General features: G+C 43.0%; 1 protein-coding gene across 3 annotated transcripts in view; it reads left to right on the top strand.

Moving 5' to 3' along the window:
- Positions 1 to 22,216, top strand: part of RNASEL (ribonuclease L) — a 164,408-nt gene that overhangs the window by 2,355 nt on the left and 139,837 nt on the right. For all 3 annotated transcript variants that reach the window (XM_069232069.1, XM_069232070.1, XM_069232071.1), the window contains exon 2: positions 14,224 to 15,924. In XM_069232069.1, the coding sequence (XP_069088170.1) occupies positions 14,463 to 15,924 (1,462 nt within the window). In that variant the 5' untranslated portion in view covers positions 14,224 to 14,462. The remainder of the gene's footprint in view (positions 1 to 14,223; positions 15,925 to 22,216) is intronic.

The following is a 22,216-nucleotide window of genomic DNA, read 5'->3' as shown; positions in this document are numbered from 1 at the left end:
CACCCCTTTTTCCACATGCATTCAAAGAGTGCATCTTGACACTTTTCCCCTGGGGGACACATACGGAGCGCATATATAACAACACGTTGGGTTTCTATGATTTGGTTTGCTTATGCAAATTAAGTAGCTACTTTTAAAAAGTGTCCCACGTAGTGCGCTAACAGCCAGTGCCAAACAGGAAAAGTGGAACGCTTTAACAAGCAAAGGTTCTCAAAGAGTAGGTTTACTCTGTATAAGGAGCAGTAGTTTATACTATGATAATTGCAGTACTATTTGCCATAAAAAAAATATATTTAGCATTTTCTATGACAAATGTTATTAATAACAAATATATAGTAAGGAAAATCAGTACAATTAGCTCATATTAATAAGCGTACACATTACAACATATGGATTTCAGAGAGAACCTGCAATTTAACGTTGGTATTAATGAAAAATTTCAAACTGACATGCAGCTTTCCCAAAATGCACAGAAATCAGAAAGTAAATTAGTCAACGAATACAGTGTCATATCAGAATGTGCAGTGGATCCTAATATATTGTAGGGTGGCTATTATACACTCTCATTGTTCCCTGGTTGTCCCTCAAACCCAAAAAGTAAAATACAGTTAGCCACCGCCTCACAGATTGAATAATACATTGTTGCAGATTCCTTTCCACGGCTGCTTAATGCCACGTAAACTGGGCCAATAAAAGGTATATTTGCATCTCTAGTACCAAGCAAAGATATGTAGATAAAGGCTAAAGAGAAACCCCCCTCTTTATGTGGTGTGTCCCAAAATCTGAGGAACACAAAGAGTATTTGTTATTTTTAAGTCAAGAGACCTAGTAAAGTGCAGTGATCATACCAATAGCAAGTAGTGCTTCACTTTGGACACTTAAGCTTAGTGGGCTTAAGTCAATTTTTGGATCCGGCTCAATGCATAAATCATTTTGAAGACGCTTTCAATGAATTTGACTTTATAACATGCCAACCCTATAATTTTAACTTTTTTGAAAATTAAATATATCCATGTGTCAGGGTATGCATATTCATGTCACTTGGATCACACACCAGAAAGCACTAACTATTAACCTTTTTTAGGTTTCGCTTGTGCTGTGCTTTCAAGTCTTTTGTATTGAAAAAAAAGATCTTAGTGGCTTAGAACCCACTACTTACTCACCTGAACTTACCATTTGTTGATTCCAACGTCGCTCTGATTTACTTGTTTCTCATTGGCCTCAACATGGTCTGCTTTCACTTCCTGCTGTGCTTTGTCATCTATGCTGTGGTATGGAGCTTGGACCAAGTACATCTTCGGGCCACTGTCTATTAGCCAGTGTCCTTTCACTGGCTATTTCACTCTTCAAGTACTTTTTCTTTTTCTTTACAAACAAGCACTGCAGTCCATTTCTCTCCGCCCAGCTTGTTTTCGTCCTCCTCCCCCGCGTTTAAATTTCGGGCAAATCATTTAATCTCCCCGTGCCTGCCCGTATTTTTTGTTGGGTGCCTGTCCCTCCGTGACCACCTCCCACCCGTCACTGGTTGCCCCTGCTAAACTCCCATTTTTGTACACAGATTCATGCTCCCCCAGCCCTGCTTTTAAGCTCCTGCAGCCCTGGCAAAGCTCAGCAGCACGCCCCTCTGCAAGGACGGCTGGTAAGTGTTGAGACCCTTAAAGAGCTGTCCCCCCCACTGCCTCCTGTGCTGCAACATATGTTAGCCACTCTCAGGTGTGTAAGACCCTGGAGTCTGAAAGGTAACAAAGAGAGCAATGATGTACCCCCGGAGAAGGGTGCCTAGTCTGTTTGCATCTATGTAGTTTGTGCGAGCGGGAGACCAAATGCACACTGGCCTTTTCTTTAACCTGTTCTAAGTAAAGTGAACAAATAAAATAAATGAGAAGTTTACGTGTTCTTTGCCATTGGTGAGCGGTGTTTCTCAAGCTACTTGTTTTATTAACAGACAGTGAGAGCACTCCTGTACTGTTGTTGTAGCGGCATGAAGCTCCCCATCAGCTTTCTGTTGTGTGGCCACCTCCTATGTGGCAAATTTTGCCCGCTCTTGTTCCCTCATTTCCTACAGCATGCCAACTCGGGTTTCGCGTTTGCCAAGTCGCCATCATTTGGTGTGCTCCAATGGCAAATCCTTATTACCAACAGATGCTTTGAAATGGACAGTACAAGTGCAATTCCTCACGCCCCTTCACAGACTTTCACCTTTCTGAGGCGGTGCTGTACAAAAGCATCTTTAAATTAGTATTGTGTGCATGAGCGTCCGCATAGGGGGGTGGAGGGGTGGCAAGGGTAGGCCCCTGCCCCCTCCCCCCAGATATAGGTAAAGCCAGATGTGCAGGCTCTCAGTGCAGCATAACACTACAGCCGCCGTAGTGTTACTCTGCCTCAAGATGGATAATGTTAAATGATACCCTCCCCTCCGGAAGCAGTGCTTTAAATGGGAAAAAATAAGTGCAGGTACTCACCAAATTAAGCCATAGACTGCGGGTGGAGTTTTGGGTGGAATTTTTGGTGGAGCTAGGGGCGGGGCTAAGAGGAAAGGACTTATTAACAAAATGAAGACTTTCTTAGTGCACAATGGTGCATGAGGATACAGAAACATTTCTACTATCTGCATTATTATTTTTGCATGTGTAAAAAGGATACATTTAGCAAGGTTTTTAAAATTTCAAATGCGTGCAGATTGTTTCTGCACTTATGGCATCTGAACAACTTTTGAATTTTCACGTATCCACTATAATGGATACTGTTTGAAGTATGAGAAAGAAACCTAGACAAGAACATACCATGATCCCAATCCTGTTGATAGATTTTGCCTCTATTTATCTTGATTGTTACTGCTTATTCAGCTTTGGTGCCTCCTTTAAAGTACCTTTTGTTATTCTCTTGAGTTCAATAATATTTATTCACCTAATGTGGTAGTTGTCAGTTTAAAAGTTACAAAATAATGACACGTTGATGTAAAGTATTTAAAGAACAAAAAACAAAGGCTGTGGAACTCCATGTGGTGACTGAGAAAATAAGCATTGATGAATTATGTATTTTTTATTTATTTATCCTATTATGTTGCAAGCCAATTGACTTCCTGGCAAAGTTGAAATTGTAGTCCCAGTTCCTCCTGTGTGCTTTCATTTGTATTTAAAGGGCATAAGAGCCTCTTTTGAATATTTAACATGAATAGACATAATTGTTTCATTTTTCCTTCATTTCAGCATGTAACTTTGTAAGAGGACAAATAGTATTTACATGAATGTTGGTGCCCAACTACTTATTCAGAAAGTGGAACCCCCTTAAAATGATGCATTTTAATTCATTTTTAAGTAAAAAAAACTGCAGGTTCCCCATCTCCTTTTCCTTCATTCTTCCCTTTCCTTCTGCTCTCTTATCCTTTCCATCAGTCCCTTCCATTCTACTTTCTCTAATTATATTTCTGTGACTCCCTGTCTGAATCCTTCTATCTTCTACTTAATGCTTGTCTTCACCCCTCATTCTTTCTTCTATCACTATTTCTCATCTCTCTTTCTCTTTCTTTTGTACCTTCCCTTCTCACCTTCTCCAACCCTGATCCTCATTCCTGTTCCTCCCTTGCACCCTATCTCCAGATTGTTTCTATTGTCCTTTCTATCTCCATCTCCTTTCGAATGGTATAAATGTGCATATGCAAAACTCGACTGACATTCATACATATCATTTACCAGAAAGAGCTATCTGCCAGATAATCAGTGGCAAACAGTATTAGCCTCAGCAGTAAAACGCCCGGCACATGCGTTTTAGGGCACTGATTTGTAACCCTATTTTCCGGGACATTGGAATTCTGCAATTCTGCAGATCTGGCATTTTTCGCCTTGTAATGGAATTACTGCATTTATCACATAAACCATTATCTGCTGCATAATTTGCAGATTATACTCAAAATAATTGTTTCCAACTTTACCGGTTCAAAAGTGGTGACAAATGCTCCTGTGCAGTGGAAGGCCCTTCGCAAAGGTTTGCTGATCATCTTTGAGTTTCTTGTTGCTTTATCAGGGTAGTAAACTGGTACTACTAAGGTGAAGTCCTTTCCCATACAGTGTTACTATATGTAAAAATTGAAAAAATAGTGTAATAATACTATCATAAAATGTGCCGCATTAGGCCTCCTAATTTGTCTTTTCTTGCTGCGTAATTTAGTCATTTCCTCTGTAAAATTTGGTCCTCCCATGCAGCATAATTCCAGTGGCCCTGGTTATAGTGAAAAAATCCTCTTAGAAAACACTATGGCTGGACGCAGAATGAAATGCACCATGCTGCAGCAGAACCAATTTGAAGCATGACCATGGCTTACTTTGGGCACAAGTGCATCACATGTATAACGTTTGAAATATCTGAAAATAAAAGAACGGTGTTAGAATGGAGCTTAATTGATATTTCACAGAGAGTTACTGTTTGATTAAATCATGCCTTATTAGGTGTTGACAAATTCCATCAATATGGCATTTGGTTATGTCAATGTCTCTTGCTCTCCCTGTCTTCACTCTCCACATTTTTTATCTCTTTCTCCTCATTTTCCTCTCTCACATATTTCTCTCCCTCTCTTACGGGGCGCTGAGGAGAACTAAATGCCATTTGCCCTTGTAAAACTGTGCCCACACAGAACTGGAATGTTTTTTTCACCCTGTCTCTTCCAAACTCTACTGTGGCACAAACCACTTAGATCTGCTAAAAAAACATAACATTTCACACTCTGGATTTAATGTCCTGTTTCGCATGGGACAGGCAACGGGCCCTGCATCGCTCACGTACATTGGGATTAACTGCACATGGTCAATAGACTCTGTACTGTGAATCAATCACCTTACCATGAAAGCTGTCTGAACCGCAGGGAGCCCTGACAATGCAAATCAGCTTTGAACAACACTGATACGCGAATGTGGAATGTCGCGCTCACGTTCTCACTGTTCCTCTAAGTACCTGTACTCTCTTTGTGAAGGAGAAGTTCCAGTACTAAGAGGGTGAAAACTGAAAAGTGCCGGTACTTGGTACCAGTGAGTACCAGCCCATTTAAAGCACTGTCCGGAAGCCCATAATTTCTGTGCAGTGAACGTTGCAAAGGATGCTCCCTTTGGTGTTTTGTTCATTTACAGTTGTGCTCGCATCGATTAAACCGGGCCCATTATTCTTACCTTCTTTTGTTTTCTGGCGCATTAAAGCGTTTATTACTGATCTTTAGTTCATTGTCAGATGATCCCAACTATTACTCGGGTGCTGCCTTTTGGTCCTATCTCTGTTCCTATGTGACTGGCTAGCAGATTATAGGCTCATTTGCTAAATGAAAATATTATTGTGCAGAGCGCCACTTCTGGCGCTTTGGTAATAATTTGGGGCTTGTTCATATTGGAGGAATTGTCAGCGTCCAAGCCCTCACTGGCGATGTTCTGATTTCTTTCATTGTTCGTACCTGCAGACTTGTGAGAAAGAGTACGACCTGCAAGCCCTGATGCTCATCCGATAACACTCTGGTCCTGTGGGGCTCACAAATAGCGCTGCACTTCCTGCGCGACACTTGAGTGCTCGAAGAGCCAAATGTGGCCAGTTGAGACCAACTGGCGTGCTTGGTATTGTAAGCAAATGTTACAACAAGCAATTGCAATGCACTGGGGTCTCGCATTTGTCCGAGTTACTGCTATTACCAGTTGTAAACTCCCAACCTGATTTTTCTTGCCACTTTAAAAGAAAAAACAGATCGATCGCGCTGCTATAGTTCACTCGTAATAAAACCTATCGGCAAAAGTGCAATTATATACGTAACCGGCAAAAGTGCAATTAACTGTGTAACAGGGTCGATATTATGCAAAGACTTCTGCCAAGCAAGATCGCGCTGTGAAAATAGAGAAAAAGTAGTCCACAAACCTGACGGGAAACAGCGAGCCTCGCATGTTTTCTGTACTTGGTCGCTGCATTCGAGAAGGCTAACCACCGGAAAAGGCATGATGTATGCCACTAATAAAAGCAAGCAGATTTTAACCGGCAAGCCCACGAACTAATGAAAGACACTCACATGACGTGGACGGGGCTCCGAGCCCTTTTCTAATTCCTAAAGTGTCTCGCTAGCGATACGCATGCGCAAGCGCATGCGATACAGACTCGACCCTAAAAACGAGGTTCACAGCGCACTGTGCACTTTTCAGAGACCTTGCCATAGATAGGGTGACATTATGTAGAAGTGAAAAAAATGCCCATAACCTGTCAAGGATGTGCCGCTCTTGTACCAGGGATAGTCACAATGGCACCAAGAATGGGCTACTATTATGAAAAGAATAGCCTGAATGGCTGCAGGAATGTCCAAGGATGTACCGCTATTAAAGACAAGCTAGGTACTGTTAAGAATGTCCATAATGTGTCAAGGATGAACCACTGGTATGCCAGAGATAGCCAGAATGTCACCAAGAGTGTTCAGAAAAAAGGGAAGAATGCAGCACTTTTATTATGAAGATTGCCAAAAAGTCATTAAGAAAGCCTACAATAGTTTGAGCATACTGGCTACTCCCAAACTCATTACTCAAATGCATTTCCTTATACCTAAAGAAACTCATATTCTCACACATATTCTCTCTATCTGCTTTTCAGCTTACCTTCCTTGGTGTGGTGACTCTGCAGGCAGCCTTTCTTCCCTATTCCAGCTCCCTGGATTCCCTGGAACTAGTAACAGTGTGGCAGCAGGGAGAGGTGAAACTGCTGTCATGAATGTAATGAATGACTGCTTTCACTTGTCCTTCCAAGGTCCCAGCTTCCTGTTCCAATCAGCAGAGTTGGGAGAAATCAGGCAAAGGTACTGACTGTTGTTTTTTGTTTTAAACATGTGCTTTGCACTTAATAGTGTGGCTTCTTAGTCACCCTCTGCCTTAATTAAATGCATGTTGGCAAAAGAGTTGTTAACTAAGCAGATGGCCTTCGTTAAGGCCCTTTTCTTTGTTAATAATTCCTTTGAGTGGCAGGTGGGAAGAGCTGGGGCTTTGACAAATTTGTCCTAATGGATGTGCGACTACTGGGATCTGTCAGGACTCATTTTAGTGGGTGAAGCTGTGAGATTTTAAGATGCTGAGCAGGAATCATTTGATCAGCTGGGATGGGTATCCATTAGGAGGAGAGGTATTCTGCAAGATGATATTGACAGTGCTTAAAAGTAGATCTTGGAAAACAAGATCACAGTTTACCCCAACCAACTTAGTATAGGCCTTTATAATATTCAAGAATTGGTTCCCAGTCTCACAGTCCTTGACCCTGTTAACCTGATTGTTGACTTGCAGGAGGATCCAGATTAATATTGTCACTCAAATCTGGGAGTCCATACTGGTGCAGGGTTGATTTCGAGGGTAGTCGATTGCCCAAGACTGGTGCTGTGGCATCTACAGTATGGACGAAAACAGGATTGTTTATTTCATGATAGTGAAACAGGACCTTCTCCAAATGCAAAAAAACATATGCCTGATGTATTCAGTTTGTCTTCTCAAATGCCAGAGTTGTGCCTACATTTTCTCTCTCTCCCCATGAAATATTTAGAAGCCCCAAAAGATCAGTTAATGGCTAAGGAGGGATAGGCATTGATTTAGAATAGCTAGCCATTAAATTGATAGGGGTGATAAAAGTTGTTGAATTGAAAACTCCTAGTTACTTTAGACAAAGGATCAACAAACTAGCCCTAGAACAGTAAATGATTGGTAGTGAGGGAACATTTATTTTAAACTACAGTTCTGGGGCAATGTTGCAGCAAACCAAGGCGATCTAGCACAAATAATCTAAGCTTTGACTTTAGATATTCTCAAGGGGTATCTCCATGTGTCTGGGAAATAGTCTTTGCAGAAGAAGTACTGGAACCTGTTCACGTTGATCACTGATCTGTTCTGAATAAGGCCCAGAGCTTTGTAAACTTCGAGAGCCATGTGACCTTTGCAGGGCAAACAGAAAAAGTGGTTCTTGCACTCTATTATAGACTATGGGAGTAAGAGCTATGGAGTGTGTAGTGAAAATAGCCACACTAGCTGAAAAAAACAGCCTCACACACACAGTAAATAGAAGGCAGCCAAAGTAAATCTTGGCTTGCCATCACATTTGATAGCACTCTTCATATCCAAGCCCCTAAGCCTGATGTAAGGATTACATTGGCACTTGTGTTAGTCGAAGATAGTGTTAAAGGGTAAACTGTCATTAAAACTAAACTGTTGACAGATTGACTGTCCTTGTATTTAGCATGTGGTCAAGCTTAACTAAGTTCAGCACCTGAAGCTGATCTCCTGTAGACATCAGGTTGGCACAAGCGGTGCACCTCAAAGTGTTGCATATGGCTGGTTCCTGTCTGAGGTGGTATGTTGGGCAAAAAAACTGCGGAACCTCATACAGCCATGAGTAACTTCTAGTTTCTTTGATAAATTCAAGAATTCCACCCATTACCTTTTCTTTTCTTCAAAGTAACCTGGTGTTCACTTCTCTCATCCACAACCCAGAGTAACTAATGCTTCTCACCTTAACATTAATGCCTCATAGCACAACAGCCAGTTTCTTGCTAAGGGAGGGACTGTTACAGATTCATGGGAATAACAAACAATCAGAAGGCATGGAGGATGCTTCCAACTATCTCTATCTGTAGACAAGCTGTGTCTTGTCATATCTGTAGACTGACATGGGAACTTTAGGTTATGTTGTTAAATTGAAATGGCATCCCCTGTAGGCCTTGGGTAGAGAGCATGCAAGATAGCAATGAGGGATAAAATGCTTTTGAGATAGATACCTTAAGATTTGTCATAGATTGTAAGTGGGAGTGTGAATATTTCCAGCTTCGTGCCAGAGGACGATGATTAGATTTGAAAATGGTCCATGTTGCTTGAGTTGAGCAAAAATTCTGTCTTTGTTGGGTTTGGATACACTAGACATCATAATCTAGGTGAATGAGCTGTAGCACATGTGGTGATAGATGAAGATAAGTGATGGAACATTCACATCCAGATCAGTGCCACCAGCTTACTGAAGTCTGCTGATTGTGTGCATGACCCAAAAAGATAAGAGGTTCAGTGTAATCAATCCCTTTTGCTTAGGTGGTATGTTAACCATGACACATATTGTTTGCAGTATTTATGGTTGATTGTTGGTGTAGGACGTACAATAAATGCCTGGAAACTGATTGGATTCAAGCCACAAAACCCTGCCAATGGTGGGCCCCATGTTTTTGTTTTTTCCCTTTTTTGTCTCTTTGGCAGTGTTATAGATGGTCACCACAGAGTACATAAGTAGATCAGCTCTAACACAACTGTTATTCTCAATTATTTATCATTTATTTTAAGCCTTATTCCCTATGCATCGCACATAGTACTAGGGTATGAAATCTAGTTTTACAGTAGCCTATATAGAGCAAATTCACACTTTAATGTCTAGTAAAATATCTGTTATCAGAAATAGTATAGGGTACTGTTGGACCTGGCGCTTTTTGCAGGGTCATCCCCAAACTTTTTGCCTCCTTCCTCCTATTTGTTTATGACTTCTTGCTGTTGGCTCTAGGACTCTGAGCACTTTTATCACTTCTGATCAGTGCTAAAGTGCAGGTGCTCTCCCTTCTAAAGTTGGTATGATTGGCTTACATCTAATTGGCACATTTAATTTACCTGTAAGTTCCTTGTACAGTGGTATCCCTATACCCAGGGCCTGTAAATTAAATGCTACTAGTGGGCCTGCAGCGCTGCTTGTGCCACCCACAGAAGTAGCCTTTCAAACCTGTCTCAGGACTGCTGGTGCAGGGCCTGTGGGTGCAGTTTACTGCCACAGGGACCTGCCATCTAAATTTACTTGCCAGGCCCAGAACTCCCCTTTTATTACATGTAAGTCACCCATAAGGTAGGACCTAGATAGCCCTATGCACAGGGCGCTATGTATGTAGAAGGTAGGACATGTGCCTGGTTGTGTGGCCTGTCCTGGTAGAGCCTAATAGGTTTCTCACTGTGGGAGTGCGGCCTTGCTCATAGGAGTGCTTGGAAATGCCCTGCCTTATGACTAGAAGGTATTGTCTGATTTATGAGGCGTAGCATAGGCATGTTTGGTTTGGTTCTAATGGTAGTGAGAACTGCTGATTTCTGGTGTAGGTAGATTTTTTTTACTACCATTCTAGAAATGCCACTTCTAGAAATTGAGTATTTCTCTGTGCTTATGACTGGTGTTTTGCAGCTTGACTCCAATCCACGACTAGGGCAAAGTGACAGCTGGGTTTTGTGCATACGTTTCAGACAGCTGTACACAGGGAGGGTGGAGGTGTAACAGAGGTGCATTTCCATATTGAATGGTCTTCCTGAGCTGAGAGAAGGGGAGGTGGGGCACACCTTCATTATCCCCAACTGATGTCTAGAGCCTGTGCTGGAGGAGAGAGGGGACACTCCTAGAACCAGTTGGAACCTCTCCCACCCCACTTTGAAATTGCTTTTCAAAACTGGGTATAAGTACAGGGGATTTTCCCCATGTAAAGCGCACAAGAAACATTCTTAAAGAAATGGACACAGAATGCTGCTGGATTGACTCACCAGGAACTGCCTTGGACTACTGCTGCTGTGCTGCTGGGTCACCAGGAGGAACTGCCACTGACTGCATCACTCTTGTGCTGGCCTGCTGTTGGGCCCCACCGCCCTTTGCTTCACTTGTGTTCCCAGGGGCTGGATGCTGTGGCGCCTGCCTCCTGTCAATACTGTATTCTCATTGCAAAGACAGCGCTGTATTGGGAGCTGCTGGGCTAGAGCCTAGCACCTGGCAAGTGCTTTACCTGATTTCCTTAAGCGCTGGAAGAGCGCTTTCCTTGTTTTCTGCGAGGGGAAAATCACCGCCTTGGTCCGGGCAACTTGTATTTCCGAAGCACACTGTTCTGTGTTTCCCCTGGGGAACGAGAAAGAAGTCAGGAGTCAGCGCTCCTGGTTGGTAGCCCCAGGGCCTGGGAGCCCATTAAGGAGTGCCCCCAGAGAACAAGCAGGCATCCATTCCTGGAGCCTGGAGTTGCCGTGGCCTAGCCGTGAAGGAGGAAGCCGGCTCCCAGCGAGGAGGCCAGCGGCAATGAAGGAGGCCCTGAAGGGCTTCCTTGTTACAACCTGCCGTCAAAGGCCGCCAGAGGGGTGGCCCGGGATTCAGCAGTCGCACCGCAAGGCTGCGGGTGGCTGCCTAGTGGATTCCCACCACGGGGAGGGTTGTCGAGAGGTCTCCCCTGCCGGGTAGTAAGGTACAGGCTTTTTTTCTTGTTTTTGGGCGAATCGCTCGAGTGGCGTGGGTGAAGGACTGTGAGGTTGGCAGGATGGGGAGGAAACACTGACCGAGGGACCCTTGCCTGACCAGCGTGTCTGGAACCTACTACACTCACAATAAGGAAAGCGCTCAGGCGCTATAACTATTTCTCCATGTGGGGGTTTGTGGGACTCCTACCCTCCAGGATATTGTTGCCTTTTGTTCCCCAAGCTTATCAATAGGATCACCCAGGATGTATGCCTCCAGGCTCATGCCTGGATCTATGTGCTAATGTGGTTTGCGACATATGCATACTGGGAATGTTGCTGACCTTTTTTTATGACTTGCCATGTGTTCTCTGATACCCTGATGTTCCTTTTATAGGCATTTATGATGGAGTGTTTACCAGGGCAAGTGCATTTTTAGTGCCATGTTTACTATGACCCATGCATTTATGCTAATATGTGTTGACGCAGATATGCTAATTAGAAATTAATAATAAATGTTTATGTGTTTTGATTAACGAAAAGTTCGTAGAGAAATTAATCGTAGAGAAAATAATTTGCACTTTTGAAAATGTGCCCACGGGGTATGTCAGCCACTTATACGAAAGTTTTACTAAAATAACAAAAAATGTGTGAAATAATGAATATATAAGAATAATGTAGTAGTATGTCATAGTGAAATGTATAACCCATGTTTGCATTAATTTGTAGAATTAACTTAGCTGAAGCTATGGCCTAGTCTTTCTCCAGGCCTCATACAGACTGAATTTCTAGCGCACTGCAGAGAAGTCGGTGTATAACCGACCTTGAACCACCCTATGTTAAAGATGCTTAGATAGAATTTTCTGCAATGTACAGAGGGACAGGAGATGATGAAGTCAAATTGATACAATTATGTGTAGAGTTGGCTAAATGTTCTTTCCCAGGACTTGAACAATGGGAGCACTGACTGAAGAGGAACATGCAACATTTTCGATACCTGAAGAGCCAGATGATGAAGACATCGTACAGTGGACCAATCCGTGTGCTGTGAAAGAAGAAATATTAGAACTAATAGATTTGAAAAATTAATATTTTAGGTTAGTCATATCTGCCGATTGACTGACCAATTAGGAATTAGGGGGATGGACTGAAAAACTCTGACAAAACGTCATGACACGGCTAAGAATTCAGAATTAGGGAGAGATGTGGGAGATGCTGATGACGTTAGGAGACGCGGTTCGAGATTCTGTCGTTGGGCTCATGCTTTTGAGAGCCTGATGCGTTGCTGATCTATTGATGACCTAAAGACGAAGACTGACTTTGTTGCTGATCCATTCTGTGGATAGGTAGCTATGAAAATGTGACTGACTAACTTTGTGCCTTTTCTTCTAGATACCAACTGCGCTGTTTAATAGTTTTTCCTCTTAGCTAGATGTTTTTCCAAATTCACGTTTTCTAAATTGTTTGCATGAGGTCCCACATGCCAATGCCAATCTGGGTTAGTTAAGGGTCTTTCGGGTGACTTGACAGTAATAATGATTGACGGACTGGTTTGCTGAACTCTGCTACCAATGCTGCTATATTCATCTTTATTGGCTTATGTAGAAGCATTCGATCATATGTTTTTTCAAGTCTAGATTAGATTTTGTTATTGGTGGTTGCTAATAAACTAACAATGAGCTGATTAAATAAAACTTGAGTTAACCAAATACATTAGAATTGTAATTAATAAGGAAATAAAAAATCGTTAAATGCTTTGAGTCGTAGTTATTCATGAAATTGTTGGTTATAATTGTTGAATAACTAATGATTCTCTTAGTGGTTACTGAATGATTACATTGATTATTGATGCCACTGGTCACTACGTGATGAGGATACTCCATGCAATCCAGAAGGTTCATCGGCCTTTACGCATCCCCTTGTAAGTTTACTTATTAAGGACCAGGCGCGCTAGCATATGTTTTCATAACTTGCAATATGTTTTCTGATGTTCCTTTTTTGGGCATTTATGATGGTGTGTTTACCAAGGCAAGTGCATTTTTAGTGACATGTTTACTATGACCCATGCATTTATGCTAATATGTTTTCATGACTTGCCATATATTTTCTGAGGTTCCTTATATGGGCATTTATGTTTACAATGAAATGTGCATTATTTTAGTAATGTTTACCTGACTATTGCTTATGCTGCAGGATAACCAGTAACCTATATGTTCTATGTGACTATTGCTGGCTTTTGCAGCGTAATAGTACTGTGTAATGTTCTGACAACTGCTTGGATAGCAGGGTATTACTGACGTGTGTGGTCTAATAATGTTATGTACAATACAGTTTATTTTTATATTACTTGGTGTTTTGTTTCCTTTGTGGTGGGGATTGTGCATCACGCATGTTGTGTGTGTTGTGCAAATGCTTTACATATTGCCTCTGGGATAGGCCTGACTGCACATGCAAAGCTACCAAGGGAGTGAGCAGGGGTTATCTTGGGTGTGTAACTCCCTCACCCTGACTAGAGTCGGTAGGGTCTGCCTGGCTTAGGTGGATACCCTAGCCAACCAGAAACCCCATTTCTAACAGGTACTTCCTGTTTGACTTTTTAAGATGACACAAAAGACTGGATGATGGAACACACCTGGCTTTCATGATCTCAAAGTAAAGAAAGTAAAATAGGGAAAGCTATCAATGTGTGATATTTCTGAATACACTGTGATGGATGATTCACTTGAATAGTTTCAATCCTAGAAGCAGTTACTGCAGTTGAGGGTTGGGAGACAGAAGTGAAAACTGTGAATACTATTGTTCACCACTATTTTGAACAAAACCGTGCAGAATTGTTTCTGGTGTTTTCGGAATGACACATATCAAATATTTTAGTGTATTATTGACTAGCTGCACCCAAAACTGTTAAACTTCTAAGTTAATTGTGGAAGAAAGTAGAGAAACATGGTGCTGACATTATTGCTCATATAATTACAATTTCTGCTTTAGGATTAATTGCACCATTTCTCCATTTCAGGCAGAGTCTCGGCTAGATGAAGCAGTTTGGAATCTGTAATACAGTTTAACAGAGGAATCACTCAAGCTATTCAGAAGTTACCATTAATTTAATCGGTGAATCAAAACAATACGGATTGCAGCCTGTGCCTTATATGTGTTTCCAGCAGCTCATACCATCTTTACTGTCATGAATTGAGGAGAGGACATGGAATCCTCTATGTAACATCTCCCTCCCTGGAGGGTCAGGCAATTATTACAATGGCAGAAGAGATGCATAGTGCAGCCTCAAGTATTGAATCTCAAACAGGATCAGAGTTACAAGCCAACACAACCCTTTATCCAATGGGGTTAAGCAAATGCAGCTTACTTTGGAAGGCTGTTGTAGAAGGGAAGATTGATGATGTCTGCCTTTTGCTGGAACGAGGTGCTGATATCAATGCAAAATTCAAATATGGATGGACCCCGCTGCTTCAAGCAGTGCAGTTGGGATGGGATGAGATTGTTCATCTTTTGTTGGAAAGGGGGGCAGACCCGTTAGTCAAAAAGGATAATGGTGCTACTCCATTCATTATTGCTGGGATGCTGGGAAGCGAGGAATACCTGAAACTTTTTCTTTCCAGAGGAGCAAATATCAATGAGCAAGATGACTATGGCTTCACAGCTTTAATGGAAACTGCTTTATATGGTCATGAGCAGGCAACCAAGTTCCTCTTGGGTGCAGGAGCAGACGTGAATGTGGTGCGGAGTGCAACTGATGAAGGCAAGTCCAGGAGCACTGGTGGACAGACAGCTCTTATGGATGCAGCTAAGAAAGGCCATGGAAGCATAGTTAGGATGCTGCTTGCTGGAGGAGCCAATGTGAATCACCTGGACCTTCATGGAAGAAGTGCATTGCTTCATGCTCTGAATAGTTCAGCCCCCACTGTCATTGATTTTCTACTAGATGCTGGTGCAGAGATTAACATGCGCGACAGAGAGGGCAAAACAGCTCTTTTCCTGGCAGTAGAGAAAAGAAGAGCAGGTTTGGTAGAGGCTTTATTGAGCAAGTATGGAGGTCAAGCTGATGTCCAGGATAACACCGGAAGGTCTGCATTGCAAGTGGGCATCAAACACAATGATTATGAAATAGTCAAACTCTTGTTGGAAAATGGGGCTAACCCAAAAAATAAGCATTTAATCCGAGAAGCCCTGACCAAGTATAATCCATTGCTGGTAAAACTACTTCTCAAGTATGGTGCACCTGTAGATCCATATGACATGTCATCAAACTGGACTGCACTCAGCAAATGTTGGGGAGAGAACCTTAAGGAACTCAGTGATATGAATCGTCCACTCAAAGGAAAACTGGAGATCTTTATCAAGGACAAGTACAAGATTAAAAGTACTTCTGGGGTAGGCGTCTATCTGGGCATCTATGATGGTCATGAAGTAGCTGTGAAGATAACCCTGAAAGAAGGTGGCAATGAGAGATTTCTACAGGAGCAGCGGTGTCTAAATTATTTCCAAGGCAGAAGCCATACTATGAAACTACTTGGTGCAGAAGAAGATGATTCTCGCCATTACTTGTGCCTTATGTTATGTGAAAATAGCATTGAGGGACAGAAAAACATGTCTCCATTGAAAGTCAGAAACATACTGAGGGATGTAATCCAAGCTCTTGAGGACTTACACCAATCAAACTTTGCCCACCAAGATGTATGTCCTGCCAACATTTTGATAGGTGAGTACAGTCTTCTCATTCATGCAATGAGTAAATGAGATCTAGTGGGTTAGGTAATTCAGTTGAAACCGAAGGTTATAAATATCAGTTTTGGTTCACCACAGGTAGAGTACAACATTGAATAAATTGCTTTCTGCAGTCTTGCTGCAGACAGTATTGACATAAATAATTTAACACATACTAAAAACCAGGCTTTGTTACTGCCCCTTGCTCATGAGTGGATGATTTTCTTGTTTAGTTTAGCTCCCTGTGCCTGACTTTTTGACTTTGGCTTTCCTATCAATTCTTGTGTTTACATTGCCCAGATAAGCATATCAAAGTATCAAACATTGACTTGTTGATTTGTATACTTCAATTACTGATTTCAGGGGACTATAGTTTCTTTGGTATGCTTCTATTGCATTTCAGTTTTTGCACATCAAAATGTATGGACCTTTCTGTTTTTTGCCTTTCTTTGTTAAGTCCCTGCTCTCTTTGCTTTAGCTGCCCCTTCTCCCTCTCCTTTGCCATGCCTTGGTTTGCCTTCCGTCCCCCTTGCCTTCTCTCCCATCTGAGTCCACAGCTTGAGCCTGTTTATCAATGCATTCCCGCCCTTCCTGCTTTCCTCAAGCTCTTCTGTAACCAGCATTGTGTGAAGAACTGATTCCAGTCTGCTAGGGTGTAGGGGAGCAGATCCACGTGGATAGATTATTTTGAGTTAACATTTTTGTTCATAGCTCCTCTTTGTTACTATGTAAGGGTTGATTCTCTTTCAAATGTCCTTCAAGTACTGCTTGCCAGACACAGCCTTTGTGTAAAGTGATGCCTCTTACAGCAGGTAGCACTGGGGCTGGCTACAAGCAGCAGTACCCAAAAGGGCACAATGGTGTGTGAGGTCTGATCTGCCTTCCTGAAGCAACAATCTGGGACATACAAAAGGGCGGCCCTGGCCTAGAAATGTCCTTATTTTGAATATAAAAAATTGCAGTCTCACACCTCATCCCTTTTCCATCAACTGGCAGAGCTCATAAAGAACCTCTGAGCAGCCCTTGCTTACAAAGTCTCCATGGAAATACTACTAATGGTAGCCATGTCTCCATCCTTCTTGTTTCAGTTCACCCTCTAGGCACAGGATTGTAGTCAATAAACTTTAACTATCTGGGGAACTACTCTCACTGTCCGTGTTGTACATGCTAAATCAGGGGCATCCATAATATATCCCAATGGCTTCATAGTCGTCTCTCTCACAGACACATAAACAGAGTCCTAATATCCTACATGTGTTGCATGCTTACTGTGCGCACATAGGATCTTGACACCCACATACAGAATATCAGTGCCTGGTTCTGAGTTTCAGATAACAGGGAGAATTTACATGAGAGGGGTCAGTAGACCGCACCCTCACTTACGCATTTGTCTTTTATTTAATGCCAGTAGTGTAGAGGTAGCCTAGCAGCAGACAGAATATTCACCAGTTTCTAGTACCTATCAAAAGTTCCTAGTAGAGCACATATGTAAATAATAATGTTGTTTCTTTCGACAGTTGTGGTTCCTCATAATGCCTGCCACGTTAAAATACCTCCATTATGTTCTTAAAACCCTGCATGAAAAATTGACCGGCTTAAAACGTCCGACTGTGACTGTTACCTCTCCATGTTTTCTTACAAATGAATCTCACCTTACTGACCATCCTTTGCATGCGTCAGAGTACAGCCTACCCTTGTTGCATGGTTGTTTGCCTTATTCTCTATTATTGTATTTCCCTAAAATTCATGTATATAATTTCATATATCACAACTTCTCCCTTTTGAAACCATACCTCAGCAATCTATCAATACCTAATTTTCTCTGGACTACATGTTAATCTCAGCAGTCATTTGCATGAACACACTTATCCTCCAATCACATAAAACCCTATCATTTTAATCTACCACAAATACACAGAGGCAAAGGCATGGAATGGACTCCTCAAGAGCACAAGACTAATCCAAATGACCAATGGATTAACCAGTATACTTGGGTTCCAGGGCAGCATGCTGCCTGACTAAAAGTGCTTCAGGGTCTTGTCTAGGATAATTATCACAATATAAATTCAATTACAATACTATAGACGTAACACATGCATCACAAAAAACATGTGATTTGTAATTACTCATTGAAAGAATTGTTGTCAAACACCATATAATCAATGTAGGAAACTGCCTCTTTTTGACATGGCCACCACCACCACTCTTCTCACTCTTCTCCTGGTAACTGATGCAATGTTCACTGAAAGTGCCCTGGGTTCCTGCTAACCAGGTCCCCAGTGCCAGATCTCTATCCCCAAAATTGTACAATTGTTCCCCGGTTGGCAATACCTTTGGCCCCCTGTAAGTCCCTAGTAAACGATAATCCTGGTAACTAGGGGGTGGGTACTAAAGATAATCCACGAGGGCTGTAGCGTGTATGGTGCCACCTTCATAGACCCTTCACCTAGAACACACAGACTGCCATTGCAGGCTACATGTCTCTGTGCAGCTACAAGTGAAAACATGGCATGGCACACTGCCTGTGTGCCATGTCCCCTAACACTGCGTGCAAAATATGTAAATAATCTCTACCGCAGGCTTTGCAACCCTTAAGACAGGGTGCATTATATTACATGTGAGGTCATATCTGCATGACCAGATATGCCCCTGCTATATCTTTGTCGATTCTTAGAAATAGTGAGTGAGCAGGGAAGCCATTTTAAGTACATTTGTTCGACACTTTTCAATACGAGTTCCCCAGCTACATGACGGTTCACTGAAAATAGGGAAGTTAGGTATCAAACATCTCATATTAATAAACCCTTACTGATGCCAGTGAGGGATTATCAATACATGCACCCAGAGGGCACCTTGGAGGTGCCCCCTGAAAACCTACCAACTGCCCATGTGGGGTCTGACAAGTTTTAGCCAGTCTGCCACCACTAGACCCAATTTTGACTCCTTATGTGAGGGTCTGTGCTCTCGGGTGGTCCATCACAAAGCCTGCTGTGGGAGAAGTGTTTTACATACCCCACCCAACAGCTTAACCTGTTAACCTGCATTCCAAAGCAGGAGGCTTCAAAGAGGCCCACTGCTCTTGGTATGCAGATTTGGCTTCACTCACAGGAGAGATGCTGAGCCCTGCCCCAGGGCCCATTTGGCACCTGGATGGGCGGGAAATTCCATATTCAGGGAGGTGTATCCACCCCTTCAGGTGAGTCCCACCCCTGAGGTGAGCTGCCCGGGGTGGACACAAATTTTTTGAAATCTCCCATCTTCGTATTAGCAGATTTAGGAACTCTGGGGCAGGGTTATGCCTGCTTCCCTCTGGAAGTGGTTATGCAGGGGGTGTATTAAGCCCTGAGGTAAGTAGCCCATTGTCTACTACCTTGAACTCCCTGAAACACCCCTAAATGCAGTGTTTGGGGAGCCTCTGGCACCAGGAAATCAGATTCCTGCTGACCTAAGAAGGAGGACACTGGAGAGCTGCAAAAGCAAAGGATGAAGCAACTGACCTGGAGCCAGCCCAGTGGGCCTGTCGGCTGTTCCTGCCGAATTGTGCCAAAGTCGATTCATCCTGTAGCGGTTGCGCCTCAAAGCCTTGGAGGACAGCCTGTCTTCAACAATGACTCAGGAACTTTAATGAATCCGTGGAACTGCTTCCCTGCATCTTGAGGCACTCTAAGACAAAATGTGAGGACTCTGGACCCCAAAAACCCAACACCTGGAAGCACCACTGCAACCGTGCCACAAATCCCGAGTTACAGTGGATTAGCGGTTCCAGCGTGGTCTGCCAGCTCTCCAGAGATGAAACCCACTGTGGACTTGCCCACTGTGGATCCCCAAGATGTCGCCTGCCACCTCTGCACACAGGCGCTCTAAACCACAAGTTCTCTGGTGGAGAAAACATGACGTCTCTAAGCACCTCTGCACCTGTCGACCCTGGCCCATTGAGAAGAGGACCCAAGGAGCCCCCACACCCCTGGACATCTCAAGGTGAAAACCCCCTTGTTGGTTCCTCCCAAATAGATCCCCAGTCCTCACCTGCAGCATCTTCTCAGCTGGACCGCCTCTGAGTAACATTGGGCACCCAACGCTGTACTGCACCCCTGCACCCGGCCACCTCAGCGCCGCCCGGTGTAACCTGTTGGCGCGGTCCTGACCTATGCCCAGTACTTATCTCCAGTCCAGAAGCTTGGCCTTGTAAGTTGCTGTACTATACCTGAATGACTTAGTTGTTGTTCTCATCATAGGATAACATTGCTGCCTCTGACAAATGCACAAAGTATCAGCTTTTCCAAACCTGGAAATATTCTTCTTGACAAAAGTACTTACCTGATCGTAATGATTCTGGTGCCAAAACATATATAAAGATACTTGTCATTTTTGTAAATTGGTGTGGCTCCCCTTGAGATGTGTGTCTCATTTATTGACTGTGTGTGCATTTGCAGATGTCTCACACTCATCTCTGATAAGCCTAAGGTTGCTCGACAACACTACCCTCTAAAAGGATGCGTTGGATTGCTAGAGCAGGCCCCTGTCCACTAGTAAGGGGAACCCCCGGACTCTTTGCACAATAGAACTCATTTTGATATATCATATAAAGAGACGGCTTCCTGCATTGGTGGCGCAGCGGTGGGACACAAGACTTTAACATCTTCTATACCACTCGGTTGATAAGTGATTGCACAAAGGAATCCAAAATTTCCTTTAGTATTAAATATTTTTCTAATCTTTTGATTGTTCTAAATTGTTTAAAATTAGCTGTAGTGTCTTGTGTTAAGTCTCTCAGCCTAAACTGTTTAGGATTTAAAATACTTTAGCTAAGTTATGCCTTGTTAGTAGTTTACTTAGATTAAAAAAAAAAGTTTCTAATAAGGTCCCAACTTCGTTAAAACTATCACTGGGGCAATATGTTCATCTCAGGAGCTCAACCTGGGCCCCAACAAAAATCTCCCCCAACCTAAGGCCCTCTGCCAAGCATAGAACCTTTCCATGGGCCCTAAACCCATAAAAGCACATCTGCAGCAGTTGCTAGCAGAAAATGTTAGGGCCATGGTAATAAGAGACCTCCTTCTGGGAAGAGGAAACTGAGGAGGAGGATGATTCCTTCAGCACTCTCCTAGAGAATAAAACCACTGGAGGCATATCTGATTGTACTTCTATAGATGGAGACAGTGAAGATGCTGAAGTCCAGAAGCTAACTTGGAGGATACTGATTGGAGCAGACGCTGAGCCCTATGACAGAATGAAAGATACTCTGATTGAGGGATGCAGACTTACAAATGAGGAGTACAGGATTAGGGTCAAGGAGTACAGGATTATGTTCAGGGAGAGTAAAAAAAAACTCTAGTCAGTCCGGGGTAGATTTAGTCGACTTCTGAGTCAAAGCACTAGGTGGCTGGTTAAAAGGGAATCAGATGCAAGACCATGATGGGCTTTGAAAGATGAAAAGATGAAAGAGCATCTGTTAAGTAACTGTGGGCCAGATGTAGCAAAGTTGGGAATTGCGACTTGCAATTTGCGAGTCGGAGCGACTCGCAAATTGCAAGTCGCAATTTCCAATGCAGAACGGTGTCTCAGACACCGTCTGCGACTCGCTATGGGGTCGCAATGACCCACCTCATTAATATTCATGAGGTGGGTCGCAAAATGCGGCCCCATAGCGAGTCTAGGCACTCGCAAACATGGAGGCCTGCTGTAGTCAGCAGACCTCCATGTTCGTGACTGCTTTTAAATAAAGTAGTTTTTTTTTTTTTTTAAGTGTAGCCCGTTTTCCTTAAAGGAAAACGAGCTGCACTCGTTTTTTTTTCAGGGCAGGTAGTGGTGCCTTGGACCACTACCTACCCTGAAAAAATATTTGTGGGTCCATTCACAAAGTGGAAGGGGTCCCATTGGGACCCCTTCCAATTTGCGAGTGGGTTACCATCCACTTGAAGTGGTTGGTAACTGCCACACCATTTGCGACCGCTTATGCGGTCGCAAATGGTATTGCATACCACTCTGAATCGCAAATAGGAAGGGAACACCCCTTCCTATTTGCGATTCTGAAATGCATATTGCGAGTCGGTATCGACTTGCAATATGCATTTCTGCATAGGGAAACGCGATTAGCGAGTCGCAAACGGCAATTTTTGCCGTTTGCGAGTCGCTATCCGTTTCCTGCATCTGGCCCTGTGTTTCTTAAAAATTACATCAGTACCTGGTTGACCTAGGTTCAGTTTCTTCCTAAGATTTGGAAAAGAAGGCCAACCACTGTGTCAAGACTAGGGTATCGAAGGCAGCTCATGGTGGGGGATGACCAA

This window comes from Pleurodeles waltl, chromosome 4_2 (genome assembly GCF_031143425.1).
Source record: "Pleurodeles waltl isolate 20211129_DDA chromosome 4_2, aPleWal1.hap1.20221129, whole genome shotgun sequence".
NCBI classification, from domain to species: domain Eukaryota; kingdom Metazoa; phylum Chordata; class Amphibia; order Caudata; family Salamandridae; genus Pleurodeles; species Pleurodeles waltl.
Note: the sequence above shows the minus strand (reverse complement) of the source record. Positions and strands in the feature narration are given on the sequence as shown.